The sequence below is a fragment of the Polypterus senegalus genome, chromosome 13 (genome assembly GCF_016835505.1).
Source record: "Polypterus senegalus isolate Bchr_013 chromosome 13, ASM1683550v1, whole genome shotgun sequence".
Lineage (NCBI taxonomy): Eukaryota > Metazoa > Chordata > Cladistia > Polypteriformes > Polypteridae > Polypterus > Polypterus senegalus.
Genome location: NC_053166.1, coordinates 2,405,505 through 2,428,490, shown reverse-complemented (window position 1 = coordinate 2,428,490; position 22,986 = coordinate 2,405,505). Strand labels below are relative to the sequence as shown.

Genomic DNA, 22,986 nt, shown 5'->3' with positions numbered 1-22,986 from the left:
TAACAAAAGATGCCCCTCTTCAGGTGAGGTACGTGTGTGTATACAAAAATATTACCAAAATACTACAGACAGACAGACAAATCCAGTCCAAAGGGTTATTGTCCATGAAGGAAGGGGAACCATGCGAAGAGGGAAATCAGATTGAGGGAAGATGGATGGCGGCGCTATCCCGAAAGTAAAAAAAGGATTGCAGATCTCGCCCTCAGAAATTGGCAAACCAAAGCATATGGACAGTCTTAAGGAAGAAAAAAAAAAAAGGTGTGTAGGTGGCCACCTCACTAAGCTTGTCCCAGCGTTGGGGCGAGACGTTTCTACCTTTTTTCCTCGGCGTTGATAGTGTCCATCTTATTTCCCTTTTAACGCAAAGCAACTATTCCCCTTCATTGGCTGTCAACCGGAAAATTTTTTGTTTTCTTGGGCCTTCCAAATTGCACCCATGATGGCAATACTGCAATTCCTGGTCCTTGACTGCAAAAGGCGTCTCCATCTGAATCTGAGTGGAAGCCCTGAGCAGTGGCAAAAGACAGATGAGATACAATATAACACACCTAGGTAAAACATTATTTCAATAAACTCCTAATGTGGCAATGCTACAAGGCGTGCCAACGTGCTATGTAGTGCAATAAGTATGGCATCATCTGTAAATGGGTTTGTGATGATTCGCAAAATAGAGGTAGTCCAAACTATCATTTTAATGTGAGTACCACAGGTCTGTTGTCATTCAGGACGATCACTTTGGTTTTATTTGGCACAGGGATAACTGTTGCCTTTTTGAAGCAGTTGAGGACCACCAATTCCCTCTGTTGATTATTTACTATTTCTGTCAAAATGGCAGCTGATCAGTCGCTACAGGTTTTCAAAACTTGTCCTGATATCCCATCCATCCTGAATGCCTTATGGATGTTGACTTGTTTAATTAGCCTCCTTACATTACCCATAAAGCCAGAGGTGGCAGTGTTGTTGTCAAAGTGGGCATAGAAGGCATTCATTTCATCCGGTAGAGAAATGATGGATGGAGTTGGATTAGGCTTTTGTTTGTAATCCATAAATCTCTCGAAACCGTGCCACAATTTATGTACATCCCTACTGCTACTATTCTCTGTATAATTATAATTAAAGACCTCAGCCATCCTGTACAGACTTGACTTGACTTAAACAAAGACTCTTGGAAAGAAACTACAAGACCTCCTAGCCCAAGTGAGACAGCAGGCAACATAGCAGTAAGTTGCACGTTGACGGCTGAGGTCAGGAAAGGGTGAGACTTTGTGCGAAGTTAGATGAGACATGCTAGCACCCTTCACTTGTTGCTGCCATCAAATGGCAACTGTCGGTGCTTTCGAGAATGCTCAGGTGCTTTTGAAAATGTAGTGTTTATATTGGCAGAGGTTAGAGCCGTGTCAGATTTCATAACTAAGGGCATATATAAATTTGTAATATGTGTTTATTGTATTTGGAAATACAGTAGTCTAGTTTTTCACTAAAGTTTCTGTGTCTGTCATCTTTAAATTGAGTAACTGCAGTGTTTTAAACTTGCCCGTGGATATCCTCTGACTTTTGAGTCCTGGGTGTTTCAGACGAGTAGACCTGATGAGGCACAGAATCCATGAGGTCCAGAGTACTGTGAATTTGATTGTGCACAACCGAAGTAAAGATGAGGCTGGCACAGTGCTGGCAAGCAGCTTACGTTCTTGCAGATTCCACCCAGTTTCCCCTTAACACTTCTACATTCTTGTGATGCATTTTTTTTTTTTCCCAGCTGCGACTTATTGATTGGGGCCTGGCAGAGTTCTACCATCCAGCACAGGAGTACAATGTCCGTGTGGCATCTCGTTACTTCAAGGGGCCGGAGCTTTTGGTTGATTACCAGGCAAGTTTCTTTGATTTTTCTCACTTGAGTTCCCCCCAGAGTGGTGTGCTTCGTACTAGTTTGATCTCTTTGCACGTTGGGGGCCATTGGTGTTTTTTGATTGTGCTTTACTACACAAACCAGTTTCAGCTTCCTGGCAGGAGAAGTGCCAATACTTTTTCTGTAAAGAATACATATAATATTTCTGTCAGCCTTTTGTGGTCTGAATGTAGCTGTTGTAATTCAGTGAGTGTGATGGGATGCTTTCCAGCAGCAGGCACAAGTGTTGTGCCACATGGAGTATTCTGTTGAGGTTTTGCAGGCTTGTTTTTCCTTCTAAATCCTGTTTGCCTCTCGCATTGACATTCGCTCATTAAGGTCCTTCTTGTGCAATTTCACAGAGATTTTCAATTAATTGTGCCAATCCTTAATTGTGTTTTCCTGTAGCTGGCCTATGAAAAGGAGCTTTTTTGTTTTAGACGCCCAAGGAGATCTCTAGTGCGACACCTGAGCCTTTTTATTTTTGCACTCCTGTGCAATGCACTACACTACACTATGCTGAGTGAGGGTGTTGAGAGCATTTAAAAAACTTTCATATCTGAGCTTCACCAGGTTTGTGCTTTTCAAGATTCTCTCCTTTTTTTGAGGTTCTGTGAAAGTTTGTCAGACATTCCTGGCAAAATGGGTCGTGTTTGATTAAAAACAAATTTTTAAGTTGAAAGTTGAGTCCAACAACAGATAGTGGGGGCTGCGGAGGCAGTAGATTATACTCAAGCAAGGTTTAGGCTAACCATTCCAAAAGGGAGTCATTTGTTTAAGCAAATACTTTAACTTTTCATATATTTTCTTTAAATTCTTGTTTTATTATGTTTACTATATGATTTGATGTCTAAAAAGCCTTGTAAATCCTGACCTTGTGAATTTCACATTCAATATCTGATACAACAAAACGTGAAAGCATATTTGGGTCAGGATGCTTTTTCAATTCACTACTTTCTGTCTGTCTCTGTTTTTCAGATGTATGATTACAGCCTAGATATGTGGAGCTTGGGCTGCATGCTGGCTAGCATGATCTTTCAGAAGGAGCCATTTTTTCATGGCCAGGATAATTACGACCAAGTAAGGCTAACTTAATGCAGGCTTGCAACTAGTGTACGGAAGCGACTTTGTGTCACTGCCACCAAATACTCACAGAAAAATCCACAAGTTAATACACACGCTGTCTCTACAGTTTCTCCACACTGAGTCCTCCAGGCACTACTTACAAAAGGTTACATTGACAATCGTGTTACATTTTTTTTAAAATGTTTCCTTTTCTTAGCACAAGCACAGCTGAGAAGCCTCGATGCATGTGCTCCATAACGCGTTAAAAAATCACACATTTAATCACACTTTGCATTCCAAGCAAAGGGGAACTTCTCTCAATACATGATTTCCTGGTACACCGATTACATTGATCAGCGCTTCCCAATTCATTTTACCCTCGCACACCCTTGGTTTGAGAAGAAGTATGAAAAAATATGAGGTTAACACAGAAAAACAGATCACCAATTCAAGCTTTATGAATAATCGCTTCGCCATCAATAATTGTTTTGGTAAAGCCATACTCAGTATAATCCTCCTTCCATTTTATAATTTTTCCATCACTAGCCATGATTAAATGAACGGTAAAAAAGTAAGAGCGAAGTTGAGGGTGACTTATTCAGGCAGGCAGGTGACAGCTCAATAGCTCGAATTTGGATATAAGTAGGTTCTATTTAGTTGCCAGAAATATCTTTGGTAGGAATGGAAGTTGAATTTAGTCTTTAAATTTCTATGGTAAAGAAAAAGTAATGCAATTATGACTACATTTGACTATATAAAGTCACTGTCGGAATAAATAAAGTCAAAACTTGAATATATAAAGTCAGCGCTGGAATATATAAAGTCAAAACTTGAATATATAAAGTCATTCCCAAATATATAAAGTCAAAACCGGAGTATATAAAGACAGCGTTGGAATATATAAAGTCAAAACTTAAATATATAAAGTCAGAGCTGGAATATCCATCCATTTCCCAACCCGTTGAATCCGACCACAGGGTCATGGGGGTCTGCTGGAGCCAATCCCATCCAACACTGGGCGCAAGGCAGGAAGCAATCCTGGGCAGGGCACATGCATCATTTTCAAAACATTAACCGAACAGTGTTTTTTTAATTTATTTTTCTGAATACGTTTTTGTTCAGTTCAGAGTCGTTTCAATCAATAGATTTTGACTTTGACTTTATATAATCAGGCATGACTTTATAAATTCCGACGCTGACTTTATATATTCAGGTTTTGAGATTATATATTCCAGCGATGACTTTATATATTCAACTTTTGACTTTATATATTCAGAAACAAGTTTGACTTTTGCAGACTCCAAGAGGTTTTCTTCCAAGATGGCCCTGTATTTGGCTCCATCCATCTTCCCATCAACTCTGACCAGCTTCCCTGTCCCTGCTGAAGAGAAGCACCCCCAGAGCATGATGCTGCCACCACCATATTTGACAGTGGGGATGGTGTGTTCAGAGTGATGTGCAGTGTTAGTTTTCCGCCACACATGCATTTGCATTTTGGCCAAAAAGTTCCATTTTGGTCTCATCTGACCAGAGCACTTTCTTCCACATGTTTGCTGTGTCCCCCACATGGCTTGTGGCAAACTGCAAACGGGACTTCTTATGGTTTTCTGTTAACAATGGCTTTCTTCTTGCCACTCTTCCATAAAGGCCAACTTTGTGCAGTGCACGACTAATAGTTGTCCTATGGACAGATTCCCCCACCTGAGCTGTAGATCTCTGCAGCTCATCCAGAGTCACCATGGGCCTCTTGGCTGCATTTGTGATCAGCGCTCTCCTTGTTCGGCCCGTGAGTTTAGGTGGATGGCCTTGTCTTGGTAGGTTTACAGTTGTGCCATACTCCTTCCATTTCTGAATGATCGCTTGAACAGCTCCGTGGGATGTTCAAGGCTTTGGAAATCTTTTTGTAGCCTAAGCCTGCTTTGGACTTCATGGTGTTGTTGCTCCCAATATTCTCTTAGACAACCTCTGAGGCCGTCACAGAGCAGCTGTATTTGTACTGACATTAGATGACACACAGGAGCACTCTGTTTAGTCATTAGCACTCATCAGGCAATGTCTACGGGCAACTGACTGCACTCAGACCAAAGGGGGATGAATAATTACGCACACCCCACTTTGCAGTTATTTATTTGTAAAAAATGTTTGGAATCGTGTATGATTTTCATTCCACTTCTCACGTGTACACCACTTGTGTTGGTCTTTCACGTGGAATTCCAATGAAATTGATTCATGTTTGTGGCTGTAATGTGACAAAATGTGGAAAAGTTCAAGGGGGGCCGAAGACTTTTGCAAGCCACTGTGTGTGTGTGTGTGTGTGTGTGTGTGTGTGTGTGTGTGTGTATATATATATATATATATATATATATATATATATATATGCCAGCAACACTCATGACAATGACAAAACAATTACATTGTCAATCATGTTACGTTATTATTAAAATGTTTCCTGTTCTTTTTACTTCTCCGCTGCGAAGCGCAGGTATTTTGCTATATATATATAGATATATATATATACTGCTCAAAAGAAATACAGGAACACTTTTTAATCAGAGTATAGCATAAAGTCAGTGAAACTTCTGGGATATTAATCTGGTCAGTTAAGTAGCAGAGGGGGTTGTTAATCAGTTTCAGCTGCTGTGGTGTTAATGAAATTAACAACAGATGCACTAGAGGGGCAACAATGAGATGACCCCCAAAACAGGAATGGTTTAACAGGTGGAGGCCACTGACATTTTTCCCTCCTCATCTTTTCTGACTGTTTCTTCACTAGATTTGCATTTGGCTACAGTCAGTGTCACTACTGGTAGCATGAGGCGATACCTGGACCCTACAGAGGTTGCACAGGTAGTCCAACTTCTCCAGGATGGCACATCAATACGTGTCATTGCCAGAAGGTTTGCTGTGTCTCCCTGCACAGTCTCAAGGGCATGGAGGAGATTCTAGGAGACAAGCAGTTACTCTAGGAGAGCTGGCGAGGGCCATAGAAGGTCCATAACCCATCAGCAGGACCAGTATGTGCTCCTTTGGGCAAGGAGGAACAGGATGAGCACTGCCAGAGCCCTACAAAATGACCTCCAGCAGGCCACTGGTGTGAATGTCTCTGACCAAACAATCAGAAACAGACTTCATGAGGGTTGCCTGAGGGCCCAAATGTCTACTGCCCTGTGCTAACTGCACAGCACCAGGGCGCTCAATTGGCATTTGCCATAGAATACCAGAATTGGCAGGTCCACCACTGGCGTCCTGTGCTTTTCACAGATGAGAGCAGGTTCACCCTGAGTATATGTGAAAGACGTGAAAGGGTCAGGAGAAGCCATGGAAATCATTATGCTGCCTGTAACATCATTTAGCATGAGCAGTTTGGTGGTGGGTTAATGATTGTCTGGGGAGGCATATCCATGGAGGGTCACACAGACCTCTACAGGCTAGACAACGGCATCTTGACTGCCATTAGGTATCAGGATGAAATCCTTGGACCCATTGTCAGACCCTACGCTGGTGCAGTAGGTCCTGGTTTCCTCCTAATGCACGACAATGCCCGGCCTCATGTGGCAAGAGTATGCAGGCAGTACCTGGAGGATGAAGGAATTGAAACAATTGAATGGCCTTCACGATCCCCTGACTTAAACCCAATAGAACATCTGTCGGACATTATGTTTTGGTCCATTAGGCGCCGCCAGGTTGCTCCTCAGACTGTACAACAGCTCAGGGATGCCCTCATACAGATCTGGCAGGAAATGCCACAAGACACCATCCGTCGTCTCATTAGGAGCATGCCCCGACGTTGTCAAGCATGCATACAAGCTCGTGGGGGCCACACAAGATACGGAAAAGCAGTTTTTGAAAAAATGGACTAGCCTGCCACATCTTCATTTCACTCTGATTTTAGGGTGTCTACACAATTGAGCCCTCTGTAGGCCAACAGAGTCACGCTGCAGACTGCAATACCTCACGGAACGCCCTCCATATCACGGAATGCCTATAGGTTCAGTCACGGAACGCCCTTCAGCGCACACCATAGTACACACGCATGTAATGACGCAATTTATCATAACGCCCTTTCCCACGTCACTCGTATCACGCCCTCTGCGAGACAGTGTTGACGCGCTCGTTGTACAGAATGCTGTAGATGCTGTAGTTGTACAAATTACAACAGTTTTCTATCTGGTCAAACATAAATGACTTCCAGTTTCATACTTATGCTATCAAATCATTCTAAGCTCTTTCATGATTCTAACACTTCCGATATAAAGTACAGTTTTATGTTGTTTTTTTTACTATTTTGAATGGTTGTTCATTACGTTTTCCCCTGAAGTGTTACGTTATAGTAAAAGTAACAAATCTTATTACTATCCAGTGTTTCAAACGGAATGTGCCTCATGAAACTCATACCTAGAGATTTTCAATCTATAAATGTATTTCATATTCCCACTAGCAAATTATACACATGTGAAACAATAATAAAGCTTCATTATTTTTAGAAGGTTTTCAAAAACAGCGCTACATATAAAATTAGTTTTTAAACTGACAAGGAAACATTTTAGGAAACAGTCATTTATTTATTGATTTGATCCATCAACGTTTTCATTACTAAAAGCTGTATGTGTGAAATACTGGATGTCATGTCCATATCAATTGAAAGGCATGTGACAGCCAGTAGATTTTACATAATTTTACATTTTTTAACTTTTCAGTTTGAGACAATCGTGATTGTTCTTAAACCTTTTTTGTGCAACATTTAAGTTGATTGCAAAGACCCAACTTATACCAACATAAACTCAAACTGTCTTTGAGTCGTCGTCTTTGTAAATTTTTATAAATATCAAAAACTGTTACAACTACTACTAATAATAAATAGTGGATCAGTTACAGTGTGCTTTCAGCAGGGAATTATCCCGAGGTGATCTCCTCATTAAACATTCAGTATTTATTGTCTTGTGCATACAGTGCAATGATATTGTAATTTACTGTACATGCCTCTCTAGAACAGTAGTAATATAATAAAACACAATAAATATATAGAATACAATTTACAGTAGAGATATATATTCAGGTATATTACAAATATTTATACCTAGTCTTTTTCTTACATTTCTTATTATGATTGGCTGTTCAGTAACTCTTTAACTAAACACTTTCTTTCAAGCCATACTTAGCGCCATTGGTTCTTTACTATTTGCCAGAAGGGAGGATTAAGAAAACACTTGTGCAGGATGGCCGAGTGTGTAATAATCTTAGCAGAATGTCTTCTAGATATCCTGGACAGAAGGCAGCTGGGTGCCAGTAATAGTTTGTGGCATTCACCACCCTCGCGTGTGTGCCCTACCAGGATGTGATGCGCCAGTGAAGATGGACTCCAGACAGCACATGTGAGACATCTCAGGAAGGCATTGGTGAACTTGGCAATAGGCAAACCGTGCTGTTCCCTCCTCAATTCATCAGTGATTGTTACTGTACGAAATTTAAACAAGCTCACCATTTCCACAGCACCCCACAAACACAAACCACAGCTTAATCCATTCTCTGAAGTCTATGACCTGCTCCTTAAATTTTGGCCATGAAAGGTAGTGATTGTCCTGGCACCACTGAGTCAGCAGATAGACCTCTTGTCTGCAAGCCATTTAATCATTGGTGGTGATCAGGCCTATGATGGTGATGTCAGCAGCATTTTTAATGATGGAGCTGGTGTGGTGTCCGGACACACACATTATCATTATATATATATATATATATATATATATATATATATATATATATATATATATAATAATCCTGATTTGTAACATGGCATTGTTTCATACAGTAGTTCCATATTCAGTCCCAGGGCTGTACATTTTTCCCCAACTAATTTTTGCTTTTAATTAGACTCCTTCTTGAACTTGCAAGCCAACAGTCTAGGTTTTGAAAATTAAAGTGATGTATCAAAACACACTGTTATAATTACCACATAGGGGAGTGTAACCTGTGGGGGGCATTTTAGCACCCAAACCCTTCACACAACCACACACACACACACATAAGATCCAGGTTCAAATATGAATTTATTTTAAAGAAATAAAGCACACAATCCCAGTTGGGACATCCATCTGTGTCCTCCATCCATTACATCGGTCATTTCAGTAGACAATGAACTATTGAAAGAAAATCAAAAAGCCAGTCCATCCCCACTTTTCTTTACAGTGAATCACTGATCAAGTCCACTGAACAAAATGACATCACGGTAGGTTTTTTTCACATGAAAAAAAATAAAACACAAAAATCTAATTTGTCGAACAGCAGCAACTGATGGGAATATTTTTTTTAACCTGTATCTCATCAAGAAAAAAGTTCATGTCCTTCAGGCATTCAAAAGTAAATAAGAAGGTGGACATGACTTCTTCAGTCTCTTCATCGTCTCCCCTTTGTTCTTATTTTTAATTGTGTATGTAACTTCATCCTCGTCATTTCCAGAATTCTTGGCCGGAGGACTGTCCCAACAAGTTGGTCTTTGTTGGCATCCAGCCAGTCACAAGCACTTAGGATGTTTTGGATCAATGAAGACTTTTTTTATGAAAAAGAAAAAAAATACTGCCAATTACTTTATTAGGAATATCAATATATTAACTCCACTTTTACTCAAAGAACAATCAAATTGGCTTATGAAATGAACACACCAATATGACCACAGCATGTCGTAGGAATACTTAGCTCAATTGATTTCTCTGCTTTTTGTCTCTACTGCCTGTAGGCATGAGGTGGAGTGAAAAAAAAAAAAATAAACTCCAGTGTACAACCACAGCAGTTCATCTTCAAGGGAATGTCATGTCCAGTTAGAAACCATTCAGAAAGTGCACAAATAATTCAAAATGACAAAGTGCTCTGTAGTGAAAAAAGCATTCATTTTATTTACTAATACATTGCTGTAAGACCCAATCTGAACGTCTACTGGAATTGTACTGAAGTGAGGCCCTGAAAGACAAAGAGTCCAATTAGCACAGCATTGTCACTTGTGAAGGCCAAATTCATCATTTCAAATATCATCATTTCAAATAATATGTAATTTAATTGTTCCCAGTTTAGTAAGCATGCTTTAAAACTGCTGAAACATTCACCCAAACATATTACAATAGAAATGCTACATCTAAAAAGTTATACATAATGGAAAGTGTTTACCTGAAGCAAACAATTACTCCATTCTAGACTGGTTGATTTCTGAATGATATTGAAAAGGAAAAAGAAAGTCATCACCTTTAAGGCATTGGCTGTGCCATAAGAGTCATTTCACTACATACCTGACAGGACTGGCTGCCTTTGTGAGGTACAATTTGCTAACTAAATGTAACCATAAATATGCTTAATATGATTGTACTGGCATAAATAATTCAGTCAACATTTTCATATTCTTTAGTAATGGAAAAGAAGGTTGGGGGAGAAAAGTCCTTGCTCTTTCCTATCTTGTCTGGAATTGCTGGAAGCAGAAATAATTGCCATTTAATAAATCAGTTAGAGCACAAGCACATGAAACCCTCATTTTAAGACCACCATTCTCTGCCCCATAACACCACTGACACACCACAGGGCTGACGAGAGACACAAGTTACTGACAGCCTCACCGGAGACCTGCTGTGTGACCAGTCGGTCAAAGTCTTTTTGTGATGTTCTAATATTTAAAATTAGTGTCAGAAAACTTTTCAACTGATAATTACGGCACTGCCCGTGGGGCACAGAATGTCCTCCTTCTCGTGTGGAAAGTGAAGATCGATGTCTTGGCTGGAAGATAAAACAAATTTAGAAATACTGTAAGCTGACAAATTCTTATAACTGTTCTTCCCTTAAAAAAAGCTTGAAAAGTTACACACCTTTAATGCTGGCTTTGCGAAGTAAGAGAAGACACCACCATCTTCTAATTTTGGCATGTCTTCCTAAAAATGTAAATCGGAAATTACAATAAATTCTATGAATAAAAAAATCACAATATTCAAACAAATATTACACTTAAACCACTGACCTGACTGAAATCAAATGCTCTTCCAGTGGATGTAGAGAGCATACTAAATAAAAAGCAAGTTATTATTTGAAATCAACATTTACATCTTACTACTGGCAGTGTCCTCCACTTACCCTGAGCAGTCCAGGCTGTCAGTCTGTTGTGTAGATTCGATCACATGAAGAGGTGATTAGTAGTAAGGAGATATCTGTGTGTGTTTTCTGTCTTATACTAGCAACACATATTGATATTCACATTCCCTTCTTCTGTGGTTCTTTCCAGCTACCTGGCATTATTTTAGAGGCAATTTTCCTACAGATAAAATTTGTTTTGTCAAAATTGATTTATATTATATTAATATATATTAAAAACAAAGTTGATATGAACTTTGCAGATGGAATATCATTGTAGAACTGGATTAATAATATTTAATTCTGAAAATGTGCCAATTAAATAATTTTATCACACAGAAGAAAGAATTACTTAACCAAAATGTAGCTGGAGCCTTTCATCACTTTTTATGACAATGATATTCATTTCAGATTACAAGAGTAGAATTATTAGTAATAGAACAGGTAGAGAAATAGTGAACATCAGATCATATAATCTCTAGCAACTTTTAAATGAACAAATAATTTATAAAGGGAGTGACTTTGGCTTCACACATGAGACCACAGCACACCATTACAAATATTTTAGAACCTTGAGGATGTTTTACCGCTGTGCCGTTATGAATTATTTGCATAGCTCTTCCAAAATAGCTTCGTGAAAACTATCCATTCATCCATTTTCCAACCTGCTGAATCCGAACACAAGGTCACAGGGGTCTGCTGGAGCCAATCCCAGCCAACACAGGGCACAAGGCAGGAACCAATCCCGGGCAGGGTGCCAACCCACCACAGGACACACACCCACACACCAAGCACACACTAGGGCCAATTTAGAATCGCCAATCCACCTAACCTGCATGTCTTTGGACTGTGGGAGGAAACCCACGCAGACACGGGGAGAACATGCAAACTCCACGCAGGGGCAGTGCTACCACTGTGCCACCGTGCCGCCTAGTGAAAACTATTAGGATCAAATTTTTTAAAGAAGATTAGTTCAAATGGGCAGCAGTCATCTCTAGGTAACAGAAATAACAGAGTAAATAAGGAACAGTCCTGCTAAAATGCTAATTTTGGGAGATTTGGGCTGAGGTTCAAACTGAGTGAACTGAACATATGAACAAAGATATAAAAAAGAACAACTTTTGAACGCTGGGACTGAACAGTTGAACAAAGATCAAGAACAAAGAACTTGAACTCAGATGGCAGAGGCTGGGCAGTGACTGGTGCAGTGGGCACAGAGGACAGAGACTGGGTGGTGACTGGTGCCGTGGGCACAGAGGACAAAGACTGGGTGGTGACCGATGCCATTGGCATGGAGGGCGGAGGGAGCACTTTAGGACCTTTGCCACAATCTGACAAGTGCCTGAGGAACTGATCTTTATGAACTACTGTTTTCTGACAATAACAGCAATGGTAATGGCCTGATCCCTGGCAGTTCAGTGAACACTTGTATATTTTAAAACCTGAAACAGTACAAAGAAAAAAGGTTAATATTCAGAATTATTTTGCTAAACATTTAAAACTTAACGAAAGAAATTCAGATAATCCTTAAATTTAATAGAGTTAAAACAAGCAAATCCTGTCCTATTATTCTTTTAAACAGAACAAACTAATTAAAGATTCTGTCAATGATGCTTTTAAAAATGTATGAAAATATACTATATGTTGCCTGTCAATTGTAGGCAATGTAATTCCACACTTACATTCTGAAAAATTAAAGTATTTGTAGTATGATCTTTGTCATATTCTACTAAATATTTTAAAAGAGAAAATTGTTAATACACAGTCATGAATTAATTAAAATTATTCAAAGCTAGCTTTTCAAAAGGTGAAAAAGTACACAGTATACTATTTTGTCAAATAAAATCATGTTGTTAAGGTGAATATCTAGCTGCATTAAATTGTATTAAAAGTGTCAATTAATCCAATTTTACAAGTTACAAGATATCTTCTAGAGCACTTCACATCCCTCCATGAACAACTACTGTCCTGCTGTGGCTCTGTAAGTGGCTGATGAGGCCTACATGATCTGATCTTTTATAGCAAAACAGACAAGCAAACTCCTGAGCACCAAACACAACTGGAGGTTCCTCTGTGGTCTTCAATATACTTATGTGTCTCTGGTGAATATAAAATAGATATAAAGTTCTTAAAACTGACAAACATGCACGAGGACAATCACTTCACTTTATTTCAATTGAAAAAACTTCAAAAGCAGTATTTTGAAGAATGCAGGAGAGGTGGGCATGAAACATTTAATATTGTTTTAAGAGTTCAAAAAAACTGTACTATCATTGAAAGAACTTTATAAAATAAATAATAATAATAATAATAATAACAACAACAACATGATTCTATCCTGGCTGTTCTTTTCCTCATTATTGTCTACAATCTAATTTGAACTATCTTGAACAGAAGGAAATTGAATATTGCATTCACACTTGCCCTTTGTTTGTAGCTACTTATTAAAATGTTCAGTTATGTACTGTAAATATATATACAGAACTATGAAAAAAGATCATCTAAAGTGACCTAAGTATATTCAAACTTCAGACTACCAACATTACTATAATTGAAAAACCAGTATATCCCCTATTAACTGTGTTTGTCTTAGAAAATATGCAAACAATAAGCTTTCTGTGGAACATTACCTTATAATGGCTCAATCTCTCTGTATTGTCTTTCTGAAATATATTTTGATATCTAAAATACCAGGTTACTGGTTTTGCTTCTGATTAACTTGCATATACGTGATATACAGGACAAATGGTGAATGATATTCTGGCAATTATAAATACTTAATCACGGTCACTTATATTTGATTACAGTCCATTACACTTCGCTATGGTTAATTATACTCAACAACGGTCAATTGCATATTATAACAATTGTTATAAAAAATTATTGACTGCTGAATCCGTCGATTTACTACTCAGAATCGAGTATTCCGATTAGCCCTGTAACAACTAGCTACACAAACCATCCTGTTTGTTGTTTAACTGTTAATACTTTCTTAGAGCGCTTAGTACTGCACGGAACCTGAAAGTTGATTCAACATCTTTATTACACTGTGGTATAATTCGTACCCTAGCAGTAAAGTATAATATTACCTAATACTAGTACAACTTGCAACAAACTCACTGCCATCTTAATTTCTAACACAAACTCTTTCCTCGAAAATCTTTCAGAAAGATATATTCTAAGTCCACCATTCCTCCGGACTCCGACAAAAACAATGATGACGTCTCGAAACTGACATCAGAGGGCGTTCCGTGACTAGTGTTGGGGGGCGTTCCGTGATATGAAGGGCGTTCCGTGTCTAAATTCCTAGGTATTGCAGGCTGCAGCCAGACCCTTCTCCTGTAGGCAGAAAACTTTTATTTCCATTAAAAGACTTGGCATCCTTTTGTTGGATTGCCCTGACATTATTTGTATAGATATCCAACTTCATATTGAGATCTGATGTATCTAATGTGTTTCTTTAAAGTGTTCCTTTAATTTTTGTGAGCAGTGTATACAGTATGTATATATATATAGAGATATATATATATATAGATATATAGATATATATAGATATATATAGATATGAGAACAACACTCATATCAATGACAAAACAATTACATTAACAATCATGTTACGTTATTCTGCTAGTTGATAATATTCGTAAATAATAACAATAAGCAAAGTACAAGTGAATACTGGCAACCATACAACCTGATTAATGCTGATACATAGTTTCAGGCGGCACACTTGTTAGTTACTTAAAATGTCTTGTGTGGTCTGCTTTCTTCAAAACAGGCTGCATGCCTGTCTCAATATGGCTGCCGAGCTGTGCTCTTCATTGTGTTGTCCTTTTCAGTTCATGGTGGGTGAGATGCTCCTTCATCATTTGGTGAGAGAGAGAGAGGAGTAAAGCAAGCAAATGTATAGGTTTTCGGTACGACCCCTAGAGCCAATAGGGTGTCATGGTTACTTAAAGGCTTCTGATACAAGCCAATCCCAAACAACCATACTTCTGACCAGTGGGACAGAGAATACCTTCACAACTGCCACCCCCTAAAACCATTTGTTAAGGTGAAGTTTGCCAGCTGGGCACTCTGGCTTTCCTGTGGGGTTAAATGAGAGAATCCTACAGAGAATCACTTGCCAAAGTTGTCTGAGGCACTTCACCCAACCCTGTCGTAAAATTCACTATCCTGACTTAGTCTTGGGGGGGTCTATGGGGTAAACATGAATTCTTCTCACTAATGAATTACTAATATTACATTGCTTTGCCTAAGTTACAAATAAAGACATACAAAATATTTATCAACTTGTATACAAAATTTCACACCACAAAAATTGGGATGGAAAGAATTGTGTGGCCAAGCAGCTGACTTGGGGCTCTGCACTGGTCAGCTGTTTCTTGAAATTCAAAGGGTTTTCTCTTTATAGAGACACTGGTTGATCTGGAAGAAGGCCAGGACTGTTTCTGATATCTTCTGTCTTGGCTCTTCTCTTTCCAGACTTCATGTCCCATGTTCCTCTTTCTATTTCAGCTGGTCCGAATTGCTAAGGTCCTGGGAACAGATGAGCTTTTTGGATACTTAAGGAAGTACCACATAGAACTAGACCCTCGCTTCAAAGACCTCTTGGGGCAGTGAGTATCTGCGTAATGTTGTGCAAGCACTGAATGACAGTCCTAAGAATAGGGGGAGTGATTTGTAAAATATGACTGGGTTGATTCATAACTGGCTACAAGCTGTGAATCCTACCATGAGGTTGTTACTACGTACCATATAACAGGCACACAATATTCCACATTCACTGTTTTGTTTTTTCCCCTCCCCTTTAAATTCAGCAAATGTAGAATTTAGCATCATTTTGACGATGACAATGTAATGCATTTTATTAAGGTTTGGTCCTTGCTGTGATGCAGACATGTCTTTAGCACAGAACACTTCTGATTGGTTTGGACTGCATGATCCTGAGTTGCTTCTGATGCAAAAGAAATGGAGGCAGAGATCCATGACACTTAAGACTTTGATTTAGAACATTAGTTTTGCTTAAACTGTAAAGGCTCAGCTCTTTTAATCTTTCCTCATAATTCAACCTCTGTAGACCTGAATCAGCCTAGTCGCTCTTCTCTGGACCTTCTCTAGTGCTGTTATGTCCTTTTTGTCTCCTGGAGACCAAAACTGAACACGGTACTCAAGATTAGGCCTCACCAGTGTGTTGTAAAGCAGAACCTCCTGTGACTTGTACTCCACACATCAAGGCGCTATATAACCTGACAGTCTGTTAGCCTTCTTAATGGCTTCTGAACACTGTCTGGAAGTCGATAGCTTAGAGTCCACTATGACTCCTAAATCCTCTTCATAAGGTTTACTCTTGATTTTCAGACCTCCCATTGTGTATTCATACCTCACATTTTTACTTCCTATGCTATGTGTAATTCTTTACATTTCCTGACATTAAATTTCATCTGCCACAAATCTGCCCAAGCCTGTCTGCTATCCAAATCCTTCTGTGATGATATAACGCTGTTATATCCAAATTATCTGCTAATCCGCCTATTTTGGTATCCTCTGCAAACTTAACCAACTTGTTACTTATATTCCTATCTAAATCATTTATAGATATTAAAAATAGCAGCGGCCCTAGCACTGCCCCCTGTTGGTCACCACTCTTAACATCGGCCAGTTCTGATGAGGTTCCTCACACCATCACCCTCTGCTTCCTGTGTCTGAGCCAATTCTGCACCCATCTAAAAACATCACCCTGAACTCACACTCCTTTTAATTTGATGCCCAACCTCTCATGTGGCACCTTATCAAATGCTTTCTGAAAGTCCAGATAAATAATATCATAAGCTCCACTTTGATCGTATCCTTTTGTTGCCTCCTCATAGAATTCCAGCATGTTAGTAAAACACGACCTCCCTCTTCTGACCCCATGCTGACTGTTCACAATAACTCCTGTCCTTGCCATGTGTTGCTCAATCTTATCCTTAATAATTCCTTCCATTAATTTTCCTGTGATTTTTCATGTTAAGCTTACTGGCCTGTAGTTGCTCTGATCTGCCCTGTCACCCTTATAATGGGATGATATTTGCCATTTTCCAGTTCTTCAGAATCTCTCCAGTATGCAGTGACTTCCTAAAAATATGTGTCAAGGGTTTATATCTGTACTCACTACCCTCCTTAAGAACATGAGGATAAATATATTCTCTGGTCCTGGTGATTTGTTTGATTTCATCTTATTTAATCTGAGCAGCACTTCTCCCTCTTTAATTTCCAAATCCCTCAGCACCTCCTTAGTAGTCCCTGTTACTGCTCTGAGGTTATCCACTGGCTCACTTGTGAACACCTCAGAGAAATGTAAGTTTAGGTCATCTGCTATTTCATTGTCTGTATCTTTTAATTCTCTTTACTATTCCTTATGAACTTCACCTCCTCCTTGACTGTTCTTTTACTGTTTAAAGAATCTCTCAGGGTCGTCTTTCACTTTATCTGCTCTATTCCTCTCCAACTGTCTTTTAGCCTCTCTGATATCCTTCTTAATGGTTGCCCTCATGTTCTCATACGCTCTACGATTCACTTTGCAGTCATTAGTCTTATATGCCTTATACAGCAGTTTTTTCCTTTGCAACTTCTTTTTTAAATCTTTCTTATTAATTCCACATTTAGGTCTGTATCTGTCCTGCATTACATTTCTAAACCTGTTCCATTGTTCCTCGACTGTCTCCACACTTAAAAGCTTATCCCAGTCTTTCCTACTTAGACTTTGTCACATCTTTTAAAATTAGCTTACCAAAGTTCAACTTAACAATTTTAGTCTTTGCATCTGCACTCTTACAAAATACTGAGAATTGTATGACATTCTGGTCACGTGACCCTAGTGGTTCAATCACCTCTACACCCTCAATTCTATCCTGATTATTACAGAATACTAAATCCAGACAGGCGTCACCCCGTGTTGGCTCTTTAACATGTTGTGTTAACAAACAGTCGCTGATTACTTCTAAAAACTCCTGCTCTTGTGCTCCTCCGTCTGCAAGGTTATCCCAGTTAATATTTGGATAATTAAAGTCCCCCATGACTATAATATCCCCCTGTAAACTTGCCTTTTTGATATTACTAAAAAGATGTGTGTTGAAATTACTGTCTGAATTGGGTGGTCTGTAACACACTCCTAAAATAAGACCTCTTTCCCTAATATAAGCCAGACGTCCTCACTAAGATGGGGCTCATCATCCAACTGAAGATGACTTACATTTAAATCCTGTTTGGCATAAACACCAACCCCACCTCCTTTTCTGTTCTGTCTCTCCTTCCTAATAATGTGTATCCCTCTATGTTACACTCATCGCCATCTTTGTTATTTAGCCATAGTTATTTATTGCTATAATATCATAATTATGCCCTGTTACATACGACTCCAACTCACCTTATTTTTGATACTTCTAGCATTAAGACAAGCTATTTTGATTGTGTTACTCTTTCTATATTTAAATGTTTGCTTAGAATTTGCATTACTATGCATTTTTATTTCAACCCCATTGGGGATTTATTTTGGTAAAATGAGAATGATGTAAAGCGAATCCCTGGGGATGCCAAGGCTCTGCTTGTCTTCTGTTTAGATGATGTGTTCCCAGGTTCACAAAGCCCATGTGTTCACTGACATGTTTTAAACTTGGTTGAGCTGAGTTTTTATATCCAGGATAAAGACAGTCCAGAGACCCTAGTATGGGCCTTAACCATATCCTTGAAAAAAATCCTTTAGGAGTTGGATTGGTGGTAAAGATAACCTGAGACCTGTAAAGTCACAAAGCCCATTAGCAGATACAAGGACCTTTGTTTATTCAGTAAAGTTAATTTTGTAGCAGCCTTCACGAAGTGTTGGCTTAGAGCACTGTATCAAGTTCACAGGTTAAGTATAATTCCAGACTTCACCAATTACTAACTACATAATGCATTCACTTGAAGGTATAGATAGTGCTTGTACCATTAAGACTGTCAGAATGAATAACCGTCTTTTCCACATGCAGGCAAACAAGGAAGCGCTGGGAACAGTTCATTCAGTCAGAGAACCAGCACCTGGTGACGCCAGAGGCACTGGACCTCCTGGACAAGCTGCTCCGGTATGACCATCAACAGAGGCTCACTGCCAAAGAGGCCATGGAGCACTCATACTTCTGTAAGTCAGTGGCTTGGAGAGCAGAGTTTACAAGTGGAAGTATTGGTTACCTGATATTGAACCATCTGATGTTGACAGTGTGGTATAATGGCTGTAGATCTGGATTGTGCTGTCCTGAACTTACGTTTGCCCTTCTAGCATTGTTATTAAAAATCGTAAACCATTAAACTGATACAGCACACTTTTGGAGCACTTCAAGGTGGCGTTTGTTGCAGAGAGGGGTTTGTTTCACCTTCTCAGTCCTAGCTGTTGTAAGGCAGTCTGCTCACACTAGGCTTTAAACTCCAAGGCTGCCGGCTGGGCCCTGCCTGGGGTAACACAGAAACACTATGTGCAACACAGACTCGGGCAACATTCAAATAAAGGTGGTGTGCTGGTGCCACCTCTGCCTTTTGGGGGGGTCTGCAGAAGAACAGTGCAAGTGTGAACATAACAGAGAATCGCCTCCCTTTGTGTCTTTTTCTTTTCAGTTCCAGTATTGAAGGAGTCTCAGTCCAATGTCGATAACAATCTTGTGTCCAGCGGACCCACAGCTGCCCGGTGAGAATGCAGGTACTGTGCTATTTTATGTCAAAGTTGTTGACAGACTGGGTTGGTTGTCTTTGAAAGGTACAGGCTGCAGCAGGAGGGCCCGGGAGATTTAGTGCCGAATATACCAAATATTGCTTTAAATAAAACAGTTTGATTGAAAATGGCATAAATGGTGCAGAATCGCCTTCAGAGTGACAAGTCAGGAAGGTAGCAGTGACCTTGACCTCACTATGAAATACAGAGCACCTTGTTCCATTTGAGGCATATGTGACTGGCATCCCCTGACGTTCACTAATGCCATTCTGTGTGCTATGTACTTTGCTCTGAGCTTTGGTCAGACTGCCAAAATGGTGTCTTACAACCTGAGCATTGCTCTCAGAGCAGAATCAGGGAAGGCGTTAGATGAATTCTGCCGTGGACATTGTGTGTCAAGAGCTTTATGGCTGGCAGGCTCCTAGATTGGTAGTTCAGGTTTGGATTGCACGATGTCTGCATAATTGAAGACGTGAAACACGGGTAGGTTTGGTGCGCCCAAGAGGTCTGTGCCAGCTTGGTCTGCTTCTGTCCTTGCAACTTTATTCGACCAAGTGTTTTGGCTTGGCTAAAGAGTGTGTCCTCCTCTTTTAAGGAGCATGAAATATATGCTGCCCTGCAGCCTTTTTTAATTGAGCTTCTGGTGCTCTTCAGGTGGATTGTAGTCGCTTGTCCACCACACCCCAAGGTGCAGGATCATTCAGTCCACTTACTAGGATGGCCCCGACTTTGACATATTAAAGGGTCAAACTGCTTGTCTCACCCACTGCTTCTGAATTTGCATCGTTCTCTCACTTGCTTCTCGTTGCTGTTTCAGGGCTTGAGTCTGTTACCTCACAACCTCCCTTCTGTGGCAGAAATGCAACCGGACAAAAGCACCAATTGACATGACAAAAGAAAGGATGACTTGTGTATTTCACAGCATGGGCTCTGACTGAAGCATCAATGGACCTCCTCAATTGAGCCTGATTGCTGTGGGTCCAGAAGTCGACCCCTGCCCTCTGAGTTCATTTTTGATGCAAAGGAAAGAATCGCATGGAGAATGAAATGCAAAGAAATGACTTTTGACAAAGATCCCCTCCTGCCTCAACTCCCATCCGCTGTCCTGTCCTGTTCAGGTCCTGCTCAGCTGTTCCACCGAACGCTCTTCACATCGTTTCAGCGTCTCTGTTGGCGCACTATGGTGGACTGTTTTTTTTTTTTTTTGCTCTAGGACAATGTTATAATAAATAATTTTTATTTAGAGTTACACATGTGGCTTCTTGCATGCCTGGTTTATGGTGTATTCTTACGGAAATATGGTGGAGGGGACATCTTTGGGATGGAAATTTTAAAGAAATTTGAAATGTGGGATGGGGCACCCTTTGCAGGCCTGGTTCCTGACTTGCATCCTGTGCTGCCTGGTGAGATGCCGGATCAGTGCGACGCTGAGTGGGGTAATAAAGTTAGAAATGGTTGGGTGGATTGTCATGAAAATCGAAAGGTTAGGGTTAGACTGGGGCCGGTTGGCACAGTCCAGTGGGCCACCGCTCCTCCTGCTCATATATATTTTTGTTTAAAATTGTGAGATAAGTGACAGAATAATATTTAATGCTAACATTATACCAGCCAGTTGTTTGTGTGCCATCTTCAGGTAAATGGTGGGGATCACAAATCAATGCAGCCATGTACGAGTGTGGTATGTAAATGGCTGAGACCAGCCTGCTTCTGAATAGAAGTTTCCACCTACGCTGTGGGTTGGCCAAATGTGCTGGCAGGTGTCTCGTAGGTGAGTGAACCGTGGGGCACACTTAATGTGATCTGCCCTGGAGCCGTGTGTGTGTAGAATTTGGGTATTGATGCTTGAATGGGCCTGTGGGTCACACAGTGCAGTTCCAAGATTTCTTTAACTGAATTTGATATGTCGGGCCAGTTACCGTACCAGGTTCACAAAACACAAATGGAAGTTGGCCTTTTGCTGGCCAAAAACAACACTCGCTTGTTGAAAGCCTGCACGCTTGCAGTAGCCTGGCCAGCTAAGATGTGTGTCTCTTGTAGATAGAGAGCACAGAGTGGTCCTCTTATTGTCCTGTGTTTGGAGTACTCTTGTGATGGACGTTGTAGCAGATCAAAACCGTGAGAGTAAAGACGAGCTTCAAGCCTCATGCACTGCCGAATGTGTGAGGATTTCATCTCATTAACGGGGTTAACCTGCACTTAGGTGTGACTGGGGGGCCTTAAGCACGAGTGCCGAGGCCATGCCAGGGCTCTGGACAACATTCAATCACACACGTCAAACTGTAAGAAGTGGACCAAGACAAACGGGATCTGCAGAATCCATGTTCTCTAGTGACCAAGAAATGTTTGGGGCTGGGATTGTGGTGCCAAGTGTCGTAGCCACAAAATCCAAATCATGTCTTAGTAAGCAGCGGGACTGGGATGAGGCTGTGGGGGGGCATTATATGCACCATCAGATTCACCAGGAAGGAAATCATAAGGACCTTGCTGGTCTTCCATGGGTCCGCGCTGCACCTTTGCAGCTTCCATCATTTTCTGTTCAAGTTATAACTTTGCTTCAGAGGTTGTTTTTTAAACACACAGCCTGTCATTAGTTCTTTGCTGTAGTTGAGTTTGAGTGAGGTTCAATTTTATTGTTACATTTTGTAAATTCGGTGCCACCATTTTGTAGAGCTGTTGCTAAGACCATGGAAGTGATGATACATGACCATGTAAAGGTTTGCATGGAGGACAGCCCTTGTATTCAAGATTGTGGATACACACCAAGACGTTTTCTCGCTTTCCTGACTTTCTGCTAAACTCTGTGGCTGACATTTTGGTTTTGTTCATTGATCTTGGACTTCCTGGTTTTCACTCTTGCAATTAGTTTTGGTTTACTTTCCTCTTCTGGGGCCTCATGCAGAACGCCGTGTGTAGAATTCGCACTATAACATGACGTAAGCATAAAAGCTGAAATGTGCTTACGCACAGAAAAATCCTGATGCATAAATCTCGGCGTTCACCAACTTCCGCGTTTTTCTGCTACAAAAATCTTGGTCAGCGTGAAAAGTAACGCACGTGCACGCGCCTGTTGTCCCGCCCCAACTCCTCCCAGAATTATGCCTCTTTGAATATGCAAATCAATAGAAATAGCCATTAAGCTCAACGTTCTGTGAAAAGACAATGGGAAAAGTGAATACCAAGTGGAGGCAAAGAAAAACGTACTATTTATTGGTTT

At 40.2% G+C, this 22,986-nt stretch overlaps 1 protein-coding gene across 2 annotated transcripts in view; it reads left to right on the top strand.

Moving 5' to 3' along the window:
- Positions 1-20,972, top strand: part of csnk2a2b (casein kinase 2, alpha prime polypeptide b) — a 37,268-nt gene extending 16,296 nt beyond the window's left edge. Inside the window, exons 7-12 of one of the 2 annotated variants that reach the window (XM_039776449.1) lie at positions 1,757-1,867; positions 2,864-2,965; positions 15,569-15,669; positions 19,060-19,208; positions 19,679-19,748; positions 20,590-20,972. In XM_039776449.1, the coding sequence (XP_039632383.1) occupies positions 1,757-1,867; positions 2,864-2,965; positions 15,569-15,669; positions 19,060-19,208; positions 19,679-19,748; positions 20,590-20,596 (540 nt within the window). In that variant the 3' untranslated portion in view covers positions 20,597-20,972. Of the gene's footprint in view, positions 1-1,756; positions 1,868-2,863; positions 2,966-15,568; positions 15,670-19,059; positions 19,209-19,678; positions 19,761-20,589 lie in introns of both variants that reach the window. The other variant, XM_039776450.1, reaches the window with a different exon arrangement.
- The last annotated feature ends 2,014 nt before the right edge of the window (positions 20,973-22,986 follow it).